At 37.1% G+C, this 25,793-nt stretch overlaps 1 protein-coding gene across 1 annotated transcript in view; it reads right to left on the bottom strand.

Moving 5' to 3' along the window:
- Nucleotides 1-431: 431 nt before the first annotated feature.
- Nucleotides 432-25,793, bottom strand: part of LOC310936999 (frizzled-3-like) — a gene marked incomplete at its 3' end in the record, with an annotated part of 40,741 nt that continues 15,379 nt past the window's right edge. Inside the window, exons 2-10 of the mRNA XM_083901179.1 lie at nucleotides 21,411-21,607; nucleotides 20,135-20,437; nucleotides 19,877-20,039; nucleotides 19,081-19,380; nucleotides 18,621-18,872; nucleotides 15,455-15,603; nucleotides 14,879-14,993; nucleotides 14,409-14,572; nucleotides 432-654 (exon numbers count right to left, since the gene is read on the bottom strand). Coding sequence (XP_083757305.1) covers nucleotides 432-654; nucleotides 14,409-14,572; nucleotides 14,879-14,993; nucleotides 15,455-15,603; nucleotides 18,621-18,872; nucleotides 19,081-19,380; nucleotides 19,877-20,039; nucleotides 20,135-20,437; nucleotides 21,411-21,607 — 1,866 coding nt within the window. The remainder of the gene's footprint in view (nucleotides 655-14,408; nucleotides 14,573-14,878; nucleotides 14,994-15,454; nucleotides 15,604-18,620; nucleotides 18,873-19,080; nucleotides 19,381-19,876; nucleotides 20,040-20,134; nucleotides 20,438-21,410; nucleotides 21,608-25,793) is intronic.

The following is a 25,793-nucleotide window of genomic DNA, read 5'->3' as shown; positions in this document are numbered from 1 at the left end:
GGAATAAGTGGAACAGAGGTGAGGAGAAAAAAACATTTAAGATTTAAGTTATAAAAGCAATGCACTGCAATGTTCACATATTTAACAGGAAGTTCTGCAAGATGATGCAATAATCCTTTGTAAAATGTTGTTGGGATGGGGTTCAATCCTCCAAATCCAGGATGCGAGTCCACCTGTCACATCCCGTTTCCACATCCTGTCACTTTACCAAAACTTTCCCTCAGGAGAAAGTCACACAGGTGCAGCCAAAGTGGATTTATTCACGTCGGCTCCGCCTCCTGCTGTGTAAACATGTCTGTTTACAAATGACAAGCAGCCACTTTTCATGAAGGGAAAACTCTGACACGCTTCAGTGCATTTGCTCCGAGGGCAAAAGCATCAGGGCAGCGTATGCTGACAATTATTCCATTTTCAAAGTTTTGCAGCTTCTCTCAGGCACTGGTGCCGTCGTTCTCTTCCACGCGACTGTTGCTCGCCGTGGTTCCGTGCGTGATGACGGGAGGCGGAGCCTCTGAGACATCTCGCTGGCTGCTGCGCCTCGAGTTGCTGTCTATCTGGTGCAGGCTGCTGTGCGTGGAGAGCGGGTGGTCGAGACGTGGCATGCTGCTGTGGAAACTGCGCTCCTCGGTGCCTCTGCACGCCAGGGTGTCACTTCTGAGGAATAAGGAGGGTGTAAAAGTTATCACTCCAGATGACAGAAAAAATCATGGGTAACACTTTATAATAAGTACACACAATGAAGCGTCAGTTAAGCTTTGATAAATATTGAATACATCATTGAGTATTCATGCTTTATAAATTTTATAACACATGAACACTCATTAGTATGTAGTTTATAAACAGTTATACATGTTTTACTCAGCAAGTATTCATGTGTATTTATTAATGCTTAACTAATTTACAACATGCTATACTATGACTTTTTGGTCAAATTTTGGACGACATGCTATACTATGACTTTTTGGTCAAATTTTGGACGACATGCTATAGTATGACTTTTGGGTCAAATTTTGGACGACATGCTATAGTATGACTTTTTGGTCAAATTTTGGACGACATGCTATAGTATGACTTTTTGGTCAAATTTTGGACGACATGCTATAGTATGACTTTTTGGTCAAATTTTGGACGACATGCTATACTATGACTTTTTGGTCAAATTTTGGACGACATGCTATACTATGACTTTTCGGTCAAATTTTGGACGACATGCTATACTATGACTTTTTGGTCAAATTTTGGACGACATGCTATTGTATGACTTTTCGGTCAAATTTTGGACGACATGCTATACTATGACTTTTTGGTCAAATTTTGGACGACATGCTATACTATGACTTTTCGGTCAAATTTTGGACGACATGCTATACTATGACTTTTTGGTCAAATTTTGTACGACATACTTTAGTATGACTTTTTCGTAAAATTTTAGACGACATGCTATACTATGACTTTTTGGTCAAATTTTGGATGACATGCTATAGTATGACTTTTTGGTCAAATTTTGGACGACATACTATACTATGACTTTTTGGTCAAATTTTGTACAACATGCTATACTATGACTTTTTGGTCAAATTTTGTACGACATACTTAAGTATGACTGTTTCGTCAAATTTTGGACGACATGCTATACTATGACTTTTTGGTCAAATTTTGTACGACATGCTATACTATGACTTTTTGGTCAAATTTTGGACGACATACTTTAGTATGACTTTTTCGTCAAATTTTGGACGACATGCTATACTATGACTTTTTGGTCAAATTTTGGACGACATGCTATAGTATGACTTTTTGGTAAAATTTTGGACGACATGCTATAGTATGACTTTTTGGTCAAATTTTGGACGACATGCTATAGTATGACTTTTTGGTCAAATTTTGGACGACATGCTATAGTATGACTTTTTGGTCAAATTTTGGACGACATGCTATAGTATGACTTTTTGGTCAAATTTTGGACGACATGCTATACTATGACTTTTTGGTCAAATTTTGGACGACATGCTATAGTATGACTTTTTGGTCAAATTTTGGACGACGTGCTATAGTATGACTTTTTGGTCAAATTTTGGACGACATACTATACTATGACTTTTTGGTCAAATTTTGGACGACATGCTTTAGTATGACTTTTTGGTCAAATTTTGGACGACATGCTATACTATGACTTTTTGGTCAAATTTTGGACGACATGCTATACTATGACTTTTTGGTCAAATTTTGGACGACATTTCATAGTATGACTTTTTGGTCAAGTTTTGGAAGACATGCTTTAGTATGACTTTTTGGTCAAATTTTGTACGACATACTTTAGTATGACTTTTTGGTCAAATTTTGTACGACATGCTTTAGTATGACTGTTTCGTCAAATTTCGGACGACATGCTATAGTATGACTTTTTGGTCAAATTTTGGACGACATGCTATACAATGACTTTTTGGTCAAATTTTGGACGACATGCTATAGTATGACTTTTTGGTCAAATTTTGGAAGACATGCTATAGTATGACTTTTTGGTCAAATTTTGGACGACATGCTATACTATGACTTTTTGGTCAAATTTTGGACGACATGCTATACTATGACTTTTTGGTCAAATTTTGGACGACATGCTATAGTATGACTTTTTGGTCAAATTTTGACGACATGCTATAGTATGACCTTTTGGTCAAATTTTGGACGACATGCTATACTATGACTTTTTGGTCAAATTTTGGACGACGTACTTTAGTATGACCTTTTTGTCAAATTTTGGACGACATGCTATACTATGACTTTTTGGTCAAATTTTGGACGACATACTTTAGTATGACTTTTTGCTCAAATTTTGTAAGACATGCTATGGTATGAATTTTTGGTCAAATTTTGGACGACATGCTATAGTATGACTTTTTGGTCAAATTTTGGACGACATGCTATAGTATGACTTTTTGGTCAAATTTTGGACGACATGCTATACTATGACTTTTTGGTCAAATTTTGGACGACATGCTATAGTATGACTTTTTGGTCAAATTTTGGACGACATGCTATACTATGACTTTTTGGTCAAATTTTGGACGACATGCTATAGTATGACTTTTTGGTAAAATTTTGTTCGACATGCTATACTATGACTTTTTGGTCAAATTTTGTACGACATACTTTAGTATGACTTTTTGGTCAAATTTTGTACGACATGCTATAGTATGACTTTTTGGTCAAATTTCGGACGACATGCTATAGTATGACTTTTTGGTCAAATTTTGGACGACATGCTATACTATGACTTTTTGGTCAAATTTTGGACGACATGCTATAGTATGACTTTTTGGTCAAATTTTGGACGACGTGCTATAGTATGACTTTTTGGTCAAATTTTGGACGACATACTATACTATGACTTTTTGGTCAAATTTTGGACGACATGCTTTAGTATGACTTTTTGGTCAAATTTTGGACGACATGCTATACTATGACTTTTTGGTCAAATTTTGGACGACATGCTATACTATGACTTTTTGGTCAAATTTTGGACGACATTTCATAGTATGACTTTTTGGTCAAGTTTTGGAAGACATGCTTTAGTATGACTTTTTGGTCAAATTTTGTACGACATACTTTAGTATGACTTTTTGGTCAAATTTTGTACGACATGCTTTAGTATGACTGTTTCGTCAAATTTCGGACGACATGCTATAGTATGACTTTTTGGTCAAATTTTGGACGACATGCTATACAATGACTTTTTGGTCAAATTTTGGACGACATGCTATAGTATGACTTTTTGGTCAAATTTTGGATGACATGCTATAGTATGACTTTTTGGTCACATTTTGGACGACATGCTATAGTATGACTTTTTGGTCAAATTTTGGACGACATGCTATAGTATGACTTTTTGGTCAAATTTTGGACGACATACTATACTATGACTTTTTGGTCAAATTTTGGAGGAAATGCTATAGTATGACTTTTTGGTCAAATTTTGGACGACATGCTATACTATGACTTTTTGGTCAAATTTTGGACGACATGCTATAGTATGACTTTTTGGTCAAATTTTGGACGACATTTCAAAGCATGACTTTTTGGTCAAGTTTTGGAAGACATGCTATAGTATGACTTTTTGGTCAAATTTTGGACGACATGCTATACTATGACTTTTTGGTCAAATTTTGGACGACATGCTATACTATGACTTTTTGGTCAAATTTTGGACGACATGCTATACTATGACTTTTTGGTCAAATTTTGGACGACGTACTATAGTATGACTTTTTGGTCAAATTTCGGACGACATGCTATAGTATGACTTTTTGGTCAAATTTTGGACGACATGCTATACTATGACTTTTTGGTCAAATTTTGGACGACATGCTATAGTATGACTTTTTGGTCAAATTTTGGACGACGTACTATAGTATGACTTTTTGGTCAAATTTTGGACGACATACTATACTATGACTTTTTGGTCAAATTTTGGACGACATGCTATAGTATGACTTTTTGGTCAAATTTTGGACGACATGCTATACTATGACTTTTTGGTCAAATTTTGGACGACATTTCATAGTATGACTTTTTGGTCAAGTTTTGGAAGACATGCTATAGTATGCCTTTTTGGTCAAATTTTGTACGACATACTTTAGTATGACTTTTTGGTCAAATTTTGGACGACATGCTATACTATGACTTTTTGGTCAAATTTTGGACGACATTTCATAGTATGACTTTTTGGTCAAGTTTTGGAAGACATGCTATAGTATGCCTTTTTGGTCAAATTTTGTACGACATACTTTAGTATGACTTTTTGGTCAAATTTTGTACGACATGCTTTAGTATGACTGTTTCGTCAAATTTCGGACGACATGCTATAGTATGACTTTTTGGTCAAATTTTGGACGACATGCTATACAATGACTTTTTGGTCAAATTTTGGACGACATGCTATAGTATGACTTTTTGGTCAAATTTTGGACGACATGCTATACTATGACTTTTTGGTCACATTTTGGACGACATGCTATAGTATGACTTTTTGGTCAAATTTTGGACGACGTACTATAGTATGACTTTTTGGTCAAATTTTGGACGACATACTATACTATGACTTTTTGGTCAAATTTTGGAGGACATGCTATAGTATGACTTTTTGGTCAAATTTTGGACGACATGCTATACTATGACTTTTTGGTCAAATTTTGGACGACATGCTATAGTATGACTTTTTGGTCAAATTTTGGACGACATTTCATAGCATGACTTTTTGGTCAAGTTTTGGAAGACATGCTATAGTATGACTTTTTGGTCAAATTTTGGACGACATGCTATACTATGACTTTTTGGTCAAATTTTGGACGACATGCTATAGTATGACTTTTTGGTCAAATTTTGGACGACATGCTATACTATGACTTTTTGGTCATATTTTGGACGACATGCTATACTATGACTTTTTGGTCAAATTTTGGACGACGTACTATAGTATGACTTTTTGGTCAAATTTTGGACGACATGCTATAGTATGACTTTTTGGTCAAATTTTGGACGACATTTCATAGCATGACTTTTTGGTCAAGTTTTGGAAGACATGCTATAGTATGACTTTTTGGTCAAATTTTGGACGACATGCTATACTATGACTTTTTGGTCAAATTTTGGACGACATGCTATACTATGACTTTTTGGTCAAATTTTGGACGACATGCTATACTATGACTTTTTGGTCAAATTTTGGACGACGTACTATAGTATGACTTTTTGGTCAAATTTCGGACGACATGCTATAGTATGACTTTTTGGTCAAATTTTGGACGACATGCTATACTATGACTTTTTGGTCAAATTTTGGACGACATGCTATAGTATGACTTTTTGGTCAAATTTTGGACGACGTACTATAGTATGACTTTTTGGTCAAATTTTGGACGACATACTATACTATGACTTTTTGGTCAAATTTTGGACGACATGCTATAGTATGACTTTTTGGTCAAATTTTGGACGACATGCTATACTATGACTTTTTGGTCAAATTTTGGACGACATGCTATACTATGACTTTTTGGTCAAATTTTGGACGACATTTCATAGTATGACTTTTTGGTCAAGTTTTGGAAGACATGCTATAGTATGACTTTTTGGTCAAATTTTGTACGACATACTTTAGTATGACTTTTTGGTCAAATTTTGTACGACATGCTTTAGTATGACTGTTTCGTCAAATTTCGGACGACATGCTATAGTATGACTTTTTGGTCAAATTTTGGACGACATGCTATACAATGACTTTTTGGTCAAATTTTGGACGACATGCTATAGTATGACTTTTTGGTCAAATTTTGGACGACATGCTATACTATGACTTTTTGGTCAAATTTTGGACGACATGCTATAGTATGACTTTTTGGTCAAATTTTGGACGACGTACTATAGTATGACTTTTTGGTCAAATTTTGGACGACATACTATACTATGACTTTTTGGTCAAATTTTGGAGGACATGCTATAGTATGACTTTTTGGTCAAATTTTGGACGACATGCTATACTATGACTTTTTGGTCAAATTTTGGACGACATGCTATAGTATGACTTTTTGGTCAGATTTTGGACGACATGCTTTACTATGACTTTTTGGTCAAATTTTGGACGACATGCTATACTATGACTTTTTGGTCAAATTTTGACGACATGCTATAGTATGACCTTTTGGTCAAATTTTGGACGACATGTTATACTATGACTTTTTGGTCAAATTTTGGACGACATACTTTAGTATGACTTTTTGGTCAAATTTTGGAAGACATGCTATACTATGACTTTTTGGTCAAATTTTGACGACATGCTATACTATGACTTTTTGCTCAAATTTTGGACGACGTACTTTAGTATGACTTTTTGGTCAAATTTTGGAAGACATGCTATAGTATGACTTTTTGGTCAAATTTTGGACGACATGCTATACTATGACTTTTTGGTCAAATTTTGGACGACATGCTATACTATGACTTTTTGGTCAAATTTTGGACGACATGCTATAGTATGACTTTTTGGTCAAATTTTGACGACATGCTATAGTATGACCTTTTGGTCAAATTTTGGACGACATGCTATACTATGACTTTTTGGTCAAATTTTGGACGACGTACTTTAGTATGACCTTTTTGTCAAATTTTGGACGACATGCTATACTATGACTTTTTGGTCAAATTTTGGACGACATACTTTAGTATGACTTTTTGCTCAAATTTTGTAAGACATGCTATGGTATGAATTTTTGGTCAAATTTTGGACGACATGCTATAGTATGACTTTTTGGTCAAATTTTGGACGACATGCTATAGTATGACTTTTTGGTCAAATTTTGGACGACATGCTATACTATGACTTTTTGGTCAAATTTTGGACGACATGCTATAGTATGACTTTTTGGTCAAATTTTGGACGACATGCTATACTATGACTTTTTGGTCAAATTTTGGACGACATGCTATAGTATGACTTTTTGGTTAAATTTTGTTCGACATGCTATACTATGACTTTTTGGTCAAATTTTGGACGACATACTTTAGTATGACTTTTTGGTCAAATTTTGTACGACATGCTATAGTATGACTTTTTCGTCAAATTTCGGACGACATGCTATAGTATGACTTTTTGGTCAAATTTTGGACGACGTGCTATACTATGACTTTTTGGTCAAATTTTGGACGACATGCTATAGTATGACTTTTTGGTCAAATTTTGGACGACGTGCTATAGTATGACTTTTTGGTCAAATTTTGGACGACATACTATACTATGACTTTTTGGTCAAATTTTGGACGACATGCTTTAGTATGACTTTTTGGTCAAATTTTGGACGACATGCTATACTATGACTTTTTGGTCAAATTTTGGACGACATGCTATACTATGACTTTTTGGTCAAATTTTGGACGACATTTCATAGTATGACTTTTTGGTCAAGTTTTGGAAGACATGCTTTAGTATGACTTTTTGGTCAAATTTTGTACGACATACTTTAGTATGACTTTTTGGTCAAATTTTGTACGACATGCTTTAGTATGACTGTTTCGTCAAATTTCGGACGACATGCTATAGTATGACTTTTTTGTCAAATTTTGGACGACATGCTATACAATGACTTTTTGGTCAAATTTTGGACGACATGCTATAGTATGACTTTTTGGTCAAATTTTGGACGACATGCTATAGTATGACTTTTTGGTCACATTTTGGACGACATGCTATAGTATGACTTTTTGGTCAAATTTTGGACGACATACTATACTATGACTTTTTGGTCAAATTTTGGACGACATACTATACTATGACTTTTTGGTCAAATTTTGGAGGAAATGCTATAGTATGACTTTTTGGTCAAATTTTGGACGACATGCTATACTATGACTTTTTGGTCAAATTTTGGACGACATGCTATAGTATGACTTTTTGGTCAAATTTTGGACGACATTTCATAGCATGACTTTTTGGTCAAGTTTTGGAAGACATGCTATAGTATGACTTTTTGGTCAAATTTTGGACGACATGCTATACTATGACTTTTTGGTCAAATTTTGGACGACATGCTATACTATGACTTTTTGGTCAAATTTTGGACGACATGCTATACTATGACTTTTTGGTCAAATTTTGGACGACGTACTATAGTATGACTTTTTGGTCAAATTTCGGACGACATGCTATAGTATGACTTTTTGGTCAAATTTTGGACGACATGCTATACTATGACTTTTTGGTCAAATTTTGGACGACATGCTATAGTATGACTTTTTGGTCAAATTTTGGACGACGTACTATAGTATGACTTTTTGGTCAAATTTTGGACGACATACTATACTATGACTTTTTGGTCAAATTTTGGACGACATGCTATAGTATGACTTTTTGGTCAAATTTTGGACGACATGCTATACTATGACTTTTTGGTCAAATTTTGGACGACATGCTATACTATGACTTTTTGGTCAAATTTTGGACGACATTTCATAGTATGACTTTTTGGTCAAGTTTTGGAAGACATGCTATAGTATGACTTTTTGGTCAAATTTTGTACGACATACTTTAGTATGACTTTTTGGTCAAATTTTGTACGACATGCTTTAGTATGACTGTTTCGTCAAATTTCGGACGACATGCTATAGTATGACTTTTTGGTCAAATTTTGGACGACATGCTATACAATGACTTTTTGGTCAAATTTTGGACGACATGCTATAGTATGACTTTTTGGTCAAATTTTGGACGACATGCTATACTATGACTTTTTGGTCACATTTTGGACGACATGCTATAGTATGACTTTTTGGTCAAATTTTGGACGACGTACTATAGTATGACTTTTTGGTCAAATTTTGGACGACATACTATACTATGACTTTTTGGTCAAATTTTGGAGGACATGCTATAGTATGACTTTTTGGTCAAATTTTGGACGACATGCTATACTATGACTTTTTGGTCAAATTTTGGACGACATGCTATAGTATGACTTTTTGGTCAAATTTTGGACGACATTTCATAGCATGACTTTTTGGTCAAGTTTTGGAAGACATGCTATAGTATGACTTTTTGGTCAAATTTTGGACGACATGCTATACTATGACTTTTTGGTCAAATTTTGGGCGACATGCTGTAGTATGACTTTTTGGTCAAATTTTGGACGACATGCTATACTATGACTTTTTGGTCATATTTTGGACGACATGCTATACTATGACTTTTTGGTCAAATTTTGGACGACATGCTATAGTATGACTTTTTGGTCAAATTTTGGACGACGTACTATAGTATGACTTTTTGGTCAAATTTTGGACGACATACTATACTATGACTTTTTGGTCAAATTTTGGACGACATGCTATAGTATGACTTTTTGGTCAAATTTTGGACGACATGCTATACTATGACTTTTTGGTCAAATTTTGGACGACATGCTATACTATGACTTTTTGGTCAAATTTTGGACGACATTTCATAGTATGACTTTTTGGTCAAGTTTTGGAAGACATGCTATAGTATGACTTTTTGGTCAAATTTTGTACGACATACTTTAGTATGACTTTTTGGTCAAATTTTGTACGACATGCTTTAGTATGACTGTTTCGTCAAATTTCGGACGACATGCTATAGTATGACTTTTTGGTCAAATTTTGGACGACATGCTATACAATGACTTTTTGGTCAAATTTTGGACGACATGCTATAGTATGACTTTTTGGTCAAATTTTGGACGACATGCTATACTATGACTTTTTGGTCACATTTTGGACGACATGCTATAGTATGACTTTTTGGTCAAATTTTGGACGACGTACTATAGTATGACTTTTTGGTCAAATTTTGGACGACATACTATACTATGACTTTTTGGTCAAATTTTGGAGGACATGCTATAGTATGACTTTTTGGTCAAATTTTGGAGGACATGCTATAGTATGACTTTTTGGTCAAATTTTGGACGACATGCTATAGTATGACTTTTTGGTCAAATTTTGGACGACATTTCATAGCATGACTTTTTGGTCAAGTTTTGGAAGACATGCTATAGTATGACTTTTTGGTCAAATTTTGGACGACATGCTATAGTATGACTTTTTGGTCAAATTTTGGACGACGTACTATAGTATGACTTTTTGGTCAAATTTTGGACGACATACTTTACTATGACTTTTTGGTCAAATTTTGGACGACATGCTATACTATGACTTTTTGGTCAAATTTTGGACGACATGCTATAGTATGACTTTTTGGTCAAATTTTGGACGACATTTCATAGCATGACTTTTTGGTCAAGTTTTGGAAGACATGCTATAGTATGACTTTTTGGTCAAATTTTGGACGACATGCTATACTATGACTTTTTGGTCAAATTTTGGACGACATGCTATAGTATGACTTTTTGGTCAAATTTTGGACGACATGCTATACTATGACTTTTTGGTCATATTTTGGACGACATGCTATACTATGACTTTTTGGTCAAATTTTGGACGACATGCTATAGTATGACTTTTTGGTCAAATTTTGGACGACGTACTATAGTATGACTTTTTGGTCAAATTTTGGACGACATACTATACTATGACTTTTTGGTCAAATTTTGGACGACATGCTATACTATGACTTTTTGGTCAAATTTTGGACGACATTTCATAGTATGACTTTTTGGTCAAGTTTTGGAAGACATGCTATAGTATGACTTTTTGGTCAAATTTTGTACGACATGCTTTAGTATGACTGTTTCGTCAAATTTCGGACGACATGCTATAGTATGACTTTTTGGTCAAATTTTGGACGACATGCTATAGTATGACTTTTTGGTCAAATTTTGGACGACATGCTATAGTATGACTTTTTGGTCAAATTTTGTACGACATGCTTTAGTATGACTGTTTCGTCAAATTTCGGACGACATGCTATAGTATGACTTTTTGGTCAAATTTTGGACGACATGCTATAGTATGACTTTTTGGTCAAATTTTGGACGACATGCTATACTATGACTTTTTGGTCACATTTTGGACGACATGCTATAGTATGACTTTTTGGTCAAATTTTGGACGACGTACTATAGTATGACTTTTTGGTCAAATTTTGGACGACATACTATACTATGACTTTTTGGTCAAATTTTGGAGGACATGCTATAGTATGACTTTTTGGTCAAATTTTGGACGACATGCTATACTATGACTTTTTGGTCAAATTTTGGACGACATGCTATAGTATGACTTTTTGGTCAAATTTTGGACGACATTTCATAGCATGACTTTTTGGTCAAGTTTTGGAAGACATGCTATAGTATGACTTTTTGGTCAAATTTTGGACGACATGCTATACTATGACTTTTTGGTCAAATTTTGGACGACATGCTATAGTATGACTTTTTGGTCAAATTTTGGACGACATGCTATACTATGACTTTTTGGTCATATTTTGGACGACATGCTATACTATGACTTTTTGGTCAAATTTTGGACGACGTACTATAGTATGACTTTTTGGTCAAATTTTGGACGACGTACTATAGTATGACTTTTTTGACCAATTTTTGGACGACATGCTATACTATGACTTTTTGTTTAAAATTTTGGACGACATGCTAAAGTATGACTTTTTTGTCAAATTTTGGACGACGTACTATTGTATGACTTTTGTCAAATTTTGGAAAACATTCATTTTCTGACAAATATTTGATGACTAGCTATACTATGACCTTTTGGTCAAATTTTGAAGAACATTTTTTTTTTACTTTTCTGTCAAATTTTGGATGACATTCTATACCATCACTTTTTGGTCAAATTTTGGACGACATGCTATACTATGACTTTTTGGTCAAATTTTGGACGACATGCTATAGTATGACTTTTTGGTCAAATTTTGGACAACATGCTATAGTATGACTTTTTGGTCAAATTTTGGACGACGTACTATAGTATGACTTTTTGGTCAAATTTTGGACGACATACTATACTATGACTTTTTGGTCAAATTTTGGACGACGTACTATAGTATGACTTTTTGGTCAAATTTTGGAAGACATACTATACTATGACTTTTTGGTCAAATTTTGGACGACGTACTATAGTATGACTTTTTGGTCAAATTTTGGACGACATACTATACTATGACTTTTTGGTCAAATTTTGGACGACGTACTATAGTATGACTTTTTGGTCAAATTTTGGACGACATGCTATAGTATGACTTTTTGGTCAAATTTTGGACGACATGCTATAGTATGACTTTTGGTCAAATTTTGAAACATGCTATACTATGACTTTTTGGTCAAATTTTGGACGACGTACTATAGTATGACTTTTTGGTCAAATTTTGGAAGACATACTATACTATGACTTTTTGGTCAAATTTTGGACGACGTACTATAGTATGACTTTTTGGTCAAATTTTGGACGACATACTATACTATGACTTTTTGGTCAAATTTTGGACGACGTACTATAGTATGACTTTTTGGTCAAATTTTGGACGACATGCTATAGTATGACTTTTTGGTCAAATTTTGGACGACGTACTATAGTATGACTTTTTTGACCAATTTTTGGACGACATGCTATACTATGACTTTTTGTTTAAAATTTTGGACGACATGCTAAAGTATGACTTTTTTGTCAAATTTTGGACGACGTACTATTGTATGACTTTTGTCAAATTTTGGAAAACATTCATTTTCTGACAAATATTTGATGACTAGCTATACTATGACCTTTTGGTCAAATTTTGAAGAACATTTTTTTTTACTTTTCTGTCAAATTTTGGATGACATTCTATACCATCACTTTTTGGTCAAATTTTGGACGACATGCTATACTATGACTTTTTGGTCAAATTTTGGACGACATGCTATAGTATGACTTTTTGGTCAAATTTTGGACGACATGCTATACAATGACTTTTTGGTCAAATTTTGGACGACATGCTTTAGTATGACTTTTTGGTCAAATTTTGGACGACATGCTATACTATGACTTTTTGGTCAAATTTTGGACAACATGCTATAGTATGACTTTTTGGTCAAATTTTGGACGACATGCTATACTATGACTTTTTGGTCAAATTTTGGACAACATGCTATAGTATGACTTTTTGGTCAAATTTTGGACGACATGCTATAGTATGACTTTTTGGTCAAATTTTGGACGACGTACTATAGTATGACTTTTTGGTCAAATTTTGGACGACATACTATACTATGACTTTTTGGTCAAATTTTGGACGACGTACTGTAGTATGACTTTTTGGTCAAATTTTGGACGACATACTATACTATGACTTTTTGGTCAAATTTTGGACGACGTACTATAGTATGACTTTTTGGTCAAATTTTGGACGACATGCTATAGTATGACTTTTTGGTCAAATTTTGGACGAAATGCTATAGTATGACTTTTTGGTCAAATTTTGAGACATGCTATAGTATGACTTTTTGGTCAAATTTTGGACGACGTACTATAGTATGACTTTTTGGTCAAATTTTGGACGACGTACTATAGTATGACTTTTTTGACCAATTTTTGGACGACATGCTATACTATGACTTTTTGTTTAAAATTTTGGACGACATGCTAAAGTATGACTTTTTTGTCAAATTTTGGACGAAGTACTATTGTATGACTTTTGTCAAATTTTGGAAAACATTCATTTTCTGACAAATATTTGATGACTAGCTATACTATGACCTTTTGGTCAAATTTTGAAGAACATTTTTTTTTTACTTTTCTGTCAAATTTTGGATGACATTCTATACCATCACTTTTCGGTCAAATTTTGGACGACATGCTATAGTTTGACTTTTTGACAAACGTTGGATGACATGCTATAGTATGACTTTTTGACAAATTTTGGAGGACATGCTTTAGTATGACGTGTTTACTTGTCATCACGTGTGCGGCGCAGGCTGCCATGGTAGCTGGTCTTGCTGTGGACGCTGCTGGCTTTACTTCTGGTGGAGGCGGCATGACTCTGGTGACTTCTGATGGGTTCATCCAGGTCCTCCAGGACTGCAAGGTGAGTGGAGGAGGCGTGAGTGGAGGTGCCCTAGAGTACACACACAGGGATAGAGGAGATTCCTAGTCATTTTAAAGCTGAAATAGACAATGTGTTGATAGATCATGTCACTATTATGGTAGCAATGACCAGCAATGACTTCTGAAAATATCCTCATAACATAGGATGTTACGTGTGCAGAATTATTTCATATATGAAATGCGACATAGCATAAAAACGAGAACACATAAATATTTGAAACTAAAAATGCTGTCGCTACTTTATTTTACATTTAATGTATTCTGCAGTGTGCTTGTTCAGTAATAATAATACAATAATTATTTTGTGAAACAATACCTGAGTGGATGTTCCTCTGGACTTCCTAATAACGGGGGTGTTGGGTTCACGCAGCAGAGACTGGGTGAAGTCTGGCTGCTCCTGGAGCACCTGGCGAGACTCGTTCACGCCGCTGCTGCAGGGAGAAGACGGAACAAGTGAGGCGAGGAAACGTGCAAATGGGCAACACGGGACCAAGAGGAGATAATGAGGTTGAAGGAAGGGAAGAGAGTGAAGGAGTCAGCGAGGAGCAGTGAAGCAGGAGAAAGAAAATCAGAGATAAGAGACGTGTGAGGAGACCAGAGGGAGAAGGAGTGTGAAGAGGAGGGTAATGAAAGGTGAGCAAACAGAGAGGAACAATGGAGAGGTGAAGGACACAGCAGAGGTGGAGAGAGAAAGAGAGAGAGAGAGAGGAGGGGCGGAGCAGAGGATACTTGTGTCGCCATGGTGAAAGACAACAGGTAAATAAGTATGTTTACTTCTGCTTTATTTGTTTAAAGCAAGGACATCAAATGAAATTCACTCTTCATTTCTCACACTTTCGAATCAGCACCTTGACTGAAACTAACAACAGAGGAGCTTCCAGACTCGTCTTACTCTTTGCGCCGGCGTCCGTGCAGAAAGCTGGCCCATTCGAAACACGTCTTCTTACTGCCGACCCAGAACACAGAGGGGACGCCCACCACCAGCATCATCAGGTACTTTATCAGGAACAACACCATGACTGGGCGACTGGTCTGCTCCACCTGCCCACAACAGAGTTCAGACGAAATATTAAATCGGCCAAAGAAACGACAAAAGACTAGTTACTACTACTACTGTTAGAGGAGGAGGAGGTGTTTTTTTTATTATCATTTTGAATACATGAACATGCTTCTGAAAATTCATGTACAAAATAAGATGCATGTAAACACTACACATAACATAATAAAATAATATGCAGAACACAGGATCTGACAGCAGAGGGCAGCATTTTACAGACATTAAGGCAACCTTGGATTTGTTGAATACAAAGTAGCTTATTTTAAGTTTTATAATATAAAACATTTTATATAAACATCTATAAAATCTATTATTATTATTATTGTTATTATTGTTATTATTACACTTCCATTAAAGACCTACTGATTCTTTTAAAAATCATATAATCTAAGAACTGACCTATGGCTTCTACAAACAATGTGTAAACGAATTGAAAATTTAACAAAAAACAAAACAAACAATGTATATACTGTATTTGGAAGTGTAAGTGAACATGTATGGGAGTAAAACATGATCAGGAACATATACAGATACTTTCTACATAAATTATCCAGCAATATATTAAATGCAGTTGGACTGTTCACACTAACGTAACAATGAGTAGATAAATTCAGTATTTCAGTTTAAATAGAACATGTAATTGTGCACCGATGTCCTCTTTTAGGTTAACAACCCGTCTGTTGGTGCTGTTGGCGTTTGCCTACTTCCTGCCTATGTGTCCTCACAAGTGCCGTGAACATTGTGGAGGGTGATGACTGGCACGCAGCCAAACCTCACCAGAAAGTCACTTTGTGGACTTCTGGCTCCTGAATGTAAGAATAAAGTTCTGCAGTTTCCTCTCCATCAGTGAAAGCTGTCAGAATACAGAGCTATTTAAGACTGATTTTAACTTAAGTCTTTCACTGACAGACGCTTTCATTAGCTTTCGTCTGCCTTTCCCAGAACGAGATTAAATGTCACAGATTAACGTGCCAATATAAAACTAGAAGCCGTAAGCCTTCTGTAAATTATCACTCACTCTCACACACAGATGCTGGTTTTGCTTCCTTTGTGTGGACACTCAGACATAATGCAGTCCCTAACCCTTTATCCCTTAACGATCACAACTAAATGCATAACCCTAACCTTTAACCCTAAAACCAGGCCTTAATCCTCAAAAGCCTTTTAAAGTTGTGTGAACCTGCCACAATGTCCAAAAGATATGTCCACATGGCCTATTAAAAGACATGCACCCACACACAAACACACACACTGGTTTCCATGACTTCAGAGGACATTGCATTGACTTGAATTCATTTCCTAGAGACTTACTCTAACCTTAACTATAATTACTATTGGCCTAATCCTAACCCTGACCCCTCAATCTAATAGTCATTTAAATTATGTGGGGGGGGGGCTTCATTTTTATCCCCATAAGGAAGACAACATCCCCATAATGTTACTGTCTAAATAGATCTAGGTCCCCACAACATAAGAAATACCACATACACACACACACATGCTGTTTTTGCATTCTTTGTGTGGACAGTCATAGACATAATGCAGCCCCGAGCCCCTTAACCTAACCTTAACCTGGTCTTAATCCTTAAAAAGCCTATTTAAGTTGTGTGGACCAGCCAACATGTCCTCACAAAGATAGGTTTGCTTGACAATTGGTCCACATAGCCTACTAAAGACATGTACACACACACACACAGAGAGAGAACAATGCCCACAGAATCTTCAATAGTACAAAAATACACAATTGTAGCCTCTTACACACATGTTAACATTTGCACCCCCAGGGCAAAGATCAAATAACAGCAATATTGAAATTCCAGAGCTACAATAAGACGTGAAGGGGCGGTCATCTCCTCATGTCCTCACACACACGCGCACACACGCGCACACACACACACCTGCTCCCACCGCTCTTCAATACAGTGTCGTCTGTCAGTAAGAAGAAGGACTTGTCTTTCATCACGCCACTCTATCACCACTGTATTTTAATTACCACATAACAACAGATGCTTCTGAAGTTTCCACAGTCTTACATTCAACGTGTGCGACTAATGAAACACTTTCATCATAGTGTGTGTGTGTGTGTGTGTGTGTGTGTGTGTGTGTGTGTGTGTGTGTGTGTGTGTGTGTGTGTGTGTGTGTGTGTGTGTGTGTGTGTGTGTGTGTGTGTGAACGTATTACCAAGACTGTTTGTGTGGTTCGCATTTGATTTGGTTTATCAGGCAGTATATAACACGCATGTCACTCCCACCACTCTTCAAAAACAGCTACAAAGACGTTACAGAGAGCACACGCAGCAGAGCATGACCGAGCAGGCCCTGAGTGGGCGAGCAAGAGAGAGAGACAGGCAGACAGAGTGAAAGAAGTGTGTGTGTGTGTGTGTGTGTGTGTGTGTGAGAGAGAGAGAGAGTGAAAGACAAAGAGACAGAGCAAAACAGAGATGACAGACGGTCTTGTGTGGAGCCAGTCTTCAGAGCTGCATTAGCCGAGCTAATGATGTATGTTGAACTTTGACCCCCCACTTCAACAGATACCTACTCAGTCAGCCATACCCCACACACACACACACACACACATAATCATTGTTCACATTTATTACAACTTTAATCTCATAGTTGTGTGACTTTCTAACTATAAGGTTTCCTACAGCAAATAAACTCTGCCAGCACTAAAATAGAATATTATTTTAAATCCAAATTTTACCTCCTCCTGACAGATTAAAACACTCTACATATGCCTTATCCCCCCCCCCCCCCCCGATTAAGAAAAAAAATATTACACTTTAAGAAGAAATGTGAATTAATATGAATTAATATAATAAAAGTGATTGTACGGTGTAATGTTGGTAGAAAAATTACACCTTCCAAATGTATATTTGTCTCCTATAAACCTTGCTTTCACTATACGTTTCTGTTTATTTATCATCGGGACACACTTTTCCACACAAATGAAATGATAGACAATTTTTTTTTTAATTTTCTTCTTTTCTTTCTCTCTTTACCTTATATGGACAGGGGATGTGGTAGCGCTTGCAGTTCTCCTGCATCCACGTCGTCTCCCAAAGGTTTCGGTAGGTGTGTTCGTACAGGTAGCACCCGATCACCGTCAACAGGGGGGCGAGGTAGAGCACCGAGAAGACGCCCATCCGGATCATGAACTTGACTAGTTTGGTCTGGTTCTCCTTCTCCAGGGGAATCTCCATGCGGACGCGATTCAGAGCCACAATGCCCACCAGCAGGAGGGAGACGCCCACCTGGAGAGAGAGACAAACGGTTCATGTGGAGCCGCACACATCCATTTACTACGCTATCTTTTAATCGTTACGCCCCAATGACACCAGTTGTATCTCATCCATCCCATCATAAATCTGTTCACCACTCGTCTCTCCTTCCACACACACACACACACACACACACACACACACACACACGCCCACTCATTCATCTTCCAAACGTACTCACCGCCACGTTGAGGCACAGTGGTGCCAGAACAAACCACCTCAGGGCGTCGATGTCATACAAGCCGATGAAACACACTCCACTGATCCCATCTCCTTCGATTTTGTTCAGGGCCAACAGGGTGACAGTCAGGGCCCCTGGGAGCCCCCAGGCCACGGCGTGGAAGAGGAGGGCTTTCTTCTCTATGGCTTCACTACCCCATTTAGGCACAGCGGCCAGAAACCAGGTGATCGTCAGTATGACCCACCACAGACTGCCGGCCATGGTGAAGAAATACAGGACCATGAAGAACAGGGTGCACACCTGAGAGAGAGACATTATCTTTATCAGAATCTACAGATTCTACATCCATTTCATGAGCATTTTAACTCAATGTGCTTTACTTGGAAACAAAATGACATTTAACTTTTTTTTTTAAGTTATGACAAATTATGACATAAATAAAAGTGCTGTGTACTTTCACTATACTTTCTCTACCAGTTATATGTCTGTAGAGGCATATTATTTATACATCAGAATAATTTTTAATATATTTACATTTTATTGTAAATAAACAACCAAAAAATACATAAAAAGAAACATCATTATCAACTCAAATCACACAGACACAATATACCACGATCATTTCCATTACTTGGATTCTAAAAGGATTTTTTATTACATTTATTTTATCTGTTTCAAGTCAGACATTTAGGAAGATACTTTACCAAAAATCACGTGTTAAACCCAGGTTTATAAAATAATCTGACACCTGACCGACAACTTTTACACAAAATCAGTGTGAAGGTGAAGCTCCCACCTTGTTGTGTGACCCTTGTGTTACAGTGGAGGCTCGGAACTGAGAAGGGCTGACGCCGTTACACGCCACCCTGTCCTCCAACAGGAAGCCGAGGAAAAACATCAGCGACACCATGACGTAGCACACGGCGTAGAAGATTATTGGACGCTCAGGGTATCGAAACCTGACGTGACACAAAAAACACATCGATTTTATTTTGCATTTAAATCTTAAAACATTAGAAATCACGCTCAGTCAGTTAATATCCGTCGCTCAAACCTGGTGACGTCAATGAGAAACGTCAGGAAGGTGAAGAGCGTGGCGGACAGGCAGACAATGGACACCACTCCTATGAAGTATCGGGTAAACGCGAGCTCCTGCTGGTTGAAGAACATCGAGGGACACGGAGCAGAACAGTCTTTCTTGCCCATGAACGAGTACCCGAGGTCAGGGTCGACCTTGAGCTCTCTGGGGCACCAGAAACCGTAGTCTCTCTGCACCGTCATGGACGACTGGTCAGTGGGGTCAGAACCCGTCAGCAGGTCCTCTGCACGAGGATAAGGCTGGTCACAATCTGGGAACCTGGGAAAGTAAAACCTCTGTGAGATTATGGAGGATAATCTGAGAAACCCCATCATCTAAAAATATGATTTTTAGAACCAATGTTTTTACATATATAGTGCTGGGCACGTCAACATTAACGCATGACACGTTCCCATGACGACTGACCGGAAAAAGACGCGTGTGACGTCATGTTTATGTGCTGTGGTACCGGAGTCCAGGCACTGTTTATCAGCTCGCTCCGTTAGCTGCTTTAGCTACTTTAGCAACGAACTGGAGTGGTCTGTTTGTTAAACAAAAAGACCAGCGCTACAAACAATCTGCAAACCTGTGTACTGCTTATGTGTGCCTCTGTTTTTTAAAGTTCAGTGTTACTTTAGAGACTCATTTTAACAATCGGGTCACGTAAACATGATGTCATGCGCCTTTTTCCAGTCAGTCGTCATGGAAACGCATCACGCGTTAACGTTAACGTGCCCAGAACTACATATAATACAATAAATATAAGACATACACATTTTTCATTTAATTCCTAATAAGGTAAAAATGTATCTGTGCCAAATTTGAAAACATTCTTTAAAATACTTTTTTTCTTTTTCACAAAGCCACAAAAAGAAGGTTTTGTTGGTCTTTCATCGTCTAATTGTAATCAGGTCATCTTTTGAGTCAAAGTGAATGTTTGCACTAGATGTTATGACATATCCCAATAATACTACCCCGATTATTCTTAATATATCATGTTCATGAAGACATGGGGGTCACAGTAACCTTGATATAGGGCCTTTGTGTCAAAGTGAATGTTTGTATTTCACAATGGTTTTAATGGATTTACAAGATCAAATAAGTTCTAATATTTTACTTTTAACCGCCAACATGTAATCAATTCATCTCTGAGTCCAAGTGAGTGTTAGGTTCAGGGTGTTATGAATTCAAAGAAAAGCAGGAAGTCTTGCTTGGTCCCAAAAATCCTGTGATTTTGAAAAGAAACCATCACCTGTTACACTCCATGTCATCTGGCCAGGTGACTCCAAATATCTCCATGAGTTTGTGGCACTCGTCTCTGGCTCGCTGGCAGAGAGAGCGACACGGCATGGACACCCGTCCATAAACGGTGCACACGGGCGCGTAGAGGGCGCACAGGAACATCCTCAGGTCGGCGCTGCACACCAAGTTAACCATTGGATGAAACGGCTGCAAGTAAGACACACGGACAGAAGGAAAAACAAGACATTATATTTAAATTTAAATCTTTTTTGGGGGGAAAAAAATCTTTTTTTAGGCAAAAATGTTACTTTTTTGGGGGGGGGGGAAGTACTTTTTTGGGAAAAAATATTTTTTTGAAAAAAAAAAAAGATTATTGAAAAAAAAACATTTTTGAAATAAAAAACATTTTTTGAAAAAAAAAAAAATTTTGAAAAAAAACAACATTTTTTGAAAAAAAAACATTTTTTGGAAAAGAAAAAAACTGTTTTGAAAACAATAATTACTTTTTTGTGAAAAAATTATTTTGGGAAAAAAAAGTAAGAAAGAGAAATGTTAAGTTGTGTTATAGTTGCAATCATATTACAAAACACCTTTCAAGTGTGGGGGGGGGGGGGAGAGAGGAAAACAAATCTATAACGGCTGATCCACAGAAATGTGTCAAATGTCAATACATTGATTACAAAAATCGAAACACCAACAAATAATATATAATAGATTATATATTCTATTCCCTGCAGCGATAGCTGGTGCTAGTTTGACCTTCAGGCTGCTGGTAAAAATCCATAAAAGAAGGTAGCATAAAAATAATTTACTGATTTAACCAAAGCACCATTAACTTCACCTGATTTACAGGTTCAACAACATCATTTGCACCATATTGTGCAGCATCTCTGTTCGTCTACCATCACAAACCCATCTACTGGTCAGGAGACTGACTCTAGTGACTGGTTCACCCATTAGTTTGTCACCAGCTGTTAAGAAACCTCAAGTTTTGGAGTTTGTCTGCGGCCATCGTGGTTTCATTAAACCAGAAGAGAACATAATTAGATGATATGGCAGCTGAGGATTAAATTTGAGTAATCGTTTGGTCCATAAAATATCAGTAAATGTTGACCCATAGGTTTCAAACCTGGAAGTGATGCTCTTTTGTCTACAATTGTTTGATTTCTTTGTTTTATGAAGAAAAAAATCTGAAAACCGATTAATCTATTATCAAAATAGAATAGTTGACAATTAATTTAGTCATCTCTAATATGGGGAAGAAGTGAGGGGGTGGATCTTATTTAGAGCACGAGAACAGACACAAGCTCCACACTGTAGCTACGCCCTAAATCATATCCTGCTTTATGACATTTTTGGCTCTAAATGAGAGCATAATTCTCTAAATCGACATCAAGCTGCACTAAAGAAAAACTTAGATCATAAACCACTCAGGAAAATGTTTAGTGACATTATAATGTGTTTAATGATGTTGTCATTTACCGATTTGACCGACACTTGCAAGTAAGAGGTCAAATTACATGCTACAGGTACGGAGTGAAAACAAAGAGACAGGGAAAACGGTGTGGCCAATATCACAATCTCTTTCCATTTAAGGAATGTTCTCCTTTTCATGTTGCTGTCTGGTCAATTATTCATCAGTTTGCTGTAAAATATTGCCTTTCCTTAGACATTTAACTGGGTCTTGAATACTAATTACACACAGAAGAACATTTTTAAAAATGAACACTCATTTGAAACAGGTTTTTCTCTGCGTCCAAACATTTCTGGGCAAAATAATGTAAAAGACTTGTTTGTGAGGCTCAAAATTAAAAATTAACTCTCGTCAATCACTTTATTTATATACCACTTCTCACACAGTGTGATGTAACTCATTGTGGTTCATGTTATAAATCAAAAACCCTCTCACCCACTCTCCACCCACAACACACAAAAATAATGCAATCTGTAACGAGGAAACAGCAGAGACTCCACGACTAATTTAAGTAATTGTGAACAACTAAACACAATAAATAAATATAATAAGAGCATAATATATCAACCAAGTGGAATGGACTGGAAATACTGTGCGGTTGTGCAATAAATATAATTATGTCCATTTCTGCCTAATAATGCATTTGTGTTCATATTTCCATGATCGGAGGTCTCATAAGTAACATTACTATATTTATTTTTGGCTCTCGTGTGCAACGTGACCTGCATCTACTCAGCTATTTAAACATTAATTCTATGTGACGACACTGGTGCTCGGTTTTCAGTGCAGCTTCTGAAGAGAGGAGCGAGAAATGAGAGCAGAGCCATAAACATACAGTACATACATACATACATACAAGCGCAGGCTGACGGTCACGCATCACTGCGCTCTGTGTGTATGAAGTATGTGTGTGTACGTACACGTGACACACAACAGTGCACTTACATTGATTGCTTTGGACAAAAGCTATAATACTGTACGAGCATGCTTGTGCATCAGTGAACGTGTGTGTGTGTGTCAGTGAACGTGTGTGTGTGTGTGTGTTTGTGTGTGTGGACAGGCCTGAGTATGTTTTGATCATTTTAAATTGCCGTGTTCCAGATCTGCACATTGGGGAGACGTTCCACCAGTAAATGGGTGCAGTGGTGCAGGAGCTGGGTGACACAGTTTTTTGAGTGTTGCACAGAAACACATGCAAGTGCGCGCACTCACACACACACACGCACACGCACGTTTGTATAGCCATTCTTCCTGGGACACTGCATTGACTTCAATTTGTCTGGACAGCCTAACCAAAGCCTTAGCCTTAACCCTTAGAACACAGAGCATTTAAGCTGTTTTTTTCCATTACTATGTTAACTCGTATATACTGAGGCTATAAGTATGTGCAATATAGAGTGTCTTATATCCTTTTTTTCAGCTCAACCGATAGGCGATAGATTGAATATGTGAAATTTGTAAACAACAACATTTCGAGGTTCGCTTGGCTAATTTTTAACAAACAAAAATTAAAACAAAAACGGTCTAGGGTTTGTGACATCTGCGCAATTATCTCTGTTTTATAAAGCCTGAAGATGTGACCTATAAACACACACTCCCAGGATGTCCATATAAGGAGTTATATGTATTATTCCCACGGTAGTTGTGGTGTAATAGTGTAATGGAGGAATAGTGATCCTTAAAATGTCAGTGTTTATGCCAGGATTAGGGCTGCAACGATCACTCGAGTGATTCGAGTAACTGGATTACAAAAATTAGTATTTGTTTGATTCCTATCTCGCGCGGCCTGTTTAGCGTAGGGATCATTGTTCCACACGGACCGTTTTCGCAGACGCACACCGCACATCCGGATTTCAGCTGGCGCGGAGACAGAGAGTGAAACAGCCCGTAAAAAGGCAGAAAATGTCCAAAGTGTGGGACCATTTCACGCTTAAACAAGAAGCCAACAAGGTGCACAGCAAACTACAACTAATCAGATTAAAAAAAATAAATAAATAAAAATAAATGTTAAAAATAGAAAAATAAAAAGTTTTGCATCCTCGATTAATCAAAAAATAATTGGTCAAATACTTGATTAGAAAAATATTCAATAGCTGCAGCCCTAGCCAGGAAATGTTGTTTTTTGTTAGATAAAAGCACACAAAAAGAGCGGCAAAGCAATTCTCTATCATTCTATTTCCTGATGGGGTCAGCATCACTGTCAAATCTACAGTTTGCACATACAAGCTTGCCGTCTTGTTTCTGCATGTATGTTACACGGACACGGCAACAACAGCGGTTTCAAAATAGAGCCTGAAGCCACACTTAAGCGAGTCTTATTTACTTTCGGCCTGAGTGCGCCTCACTGCCAGGCAGAATGGAGTCTCCTCACACTTAGTACAGATTTATGACACACAAACAGTCATTGTGGACTGAGCATGTGGGGCTATGTGAGCACACGTGTACATGTGCATGTCATTGTTCTGGTATTCTGTGCATTTGACGTGTTTTCAAGTGTGCAAGTTCATGCCTGAGTGCAGATATCTCTGTGCAATTATTCAGACAGTCACGCCAATTGTACCCATCTCTGACCACAAAGAGAATATTGATATTAAGTGACCTAACTGTGCCACCCACAGAGATAGGGAGGAGGGGGGGGGGGGGGGGACACATAATCAGTGTTCCGTGCAGGACAACTAGAGTGAATCGTCTGGCATTTTGTAGCCAGTGGTGATGTAAGAAGAGCAAGGACGAGAGGGCAGACAAGTCTGCAAAGTCAGCCTGAGGGTGAACTTGGACAAAGGCGGGGAATGATGTGCGGAAGAAGAAGAAGGTAAGGGACGGGGTGAAGAGGATCAGCCTCCTCCTGATCAATCCTACATGTGTGATCAATAATTCCATAATAACCTTTCAGCGTTTATGTAAATCGAGGCATGTGAG

This window comes from Microchirus variegatus, assembly GCF_963457635.1.
Source record: "Microchirus variegatus genome assembly, chromosome: 14".
NCBI classification, from domain to species: domain Eukaryota; kingdom Metazoa; phylum Chordata; class Actinopteri; order Pleuronectiformes; family Soleidae; genus Microchirus; species Microchirus variegatus.
This window is presented reverse-complemented; position numbering and strand designations above follow the sequence as displayed.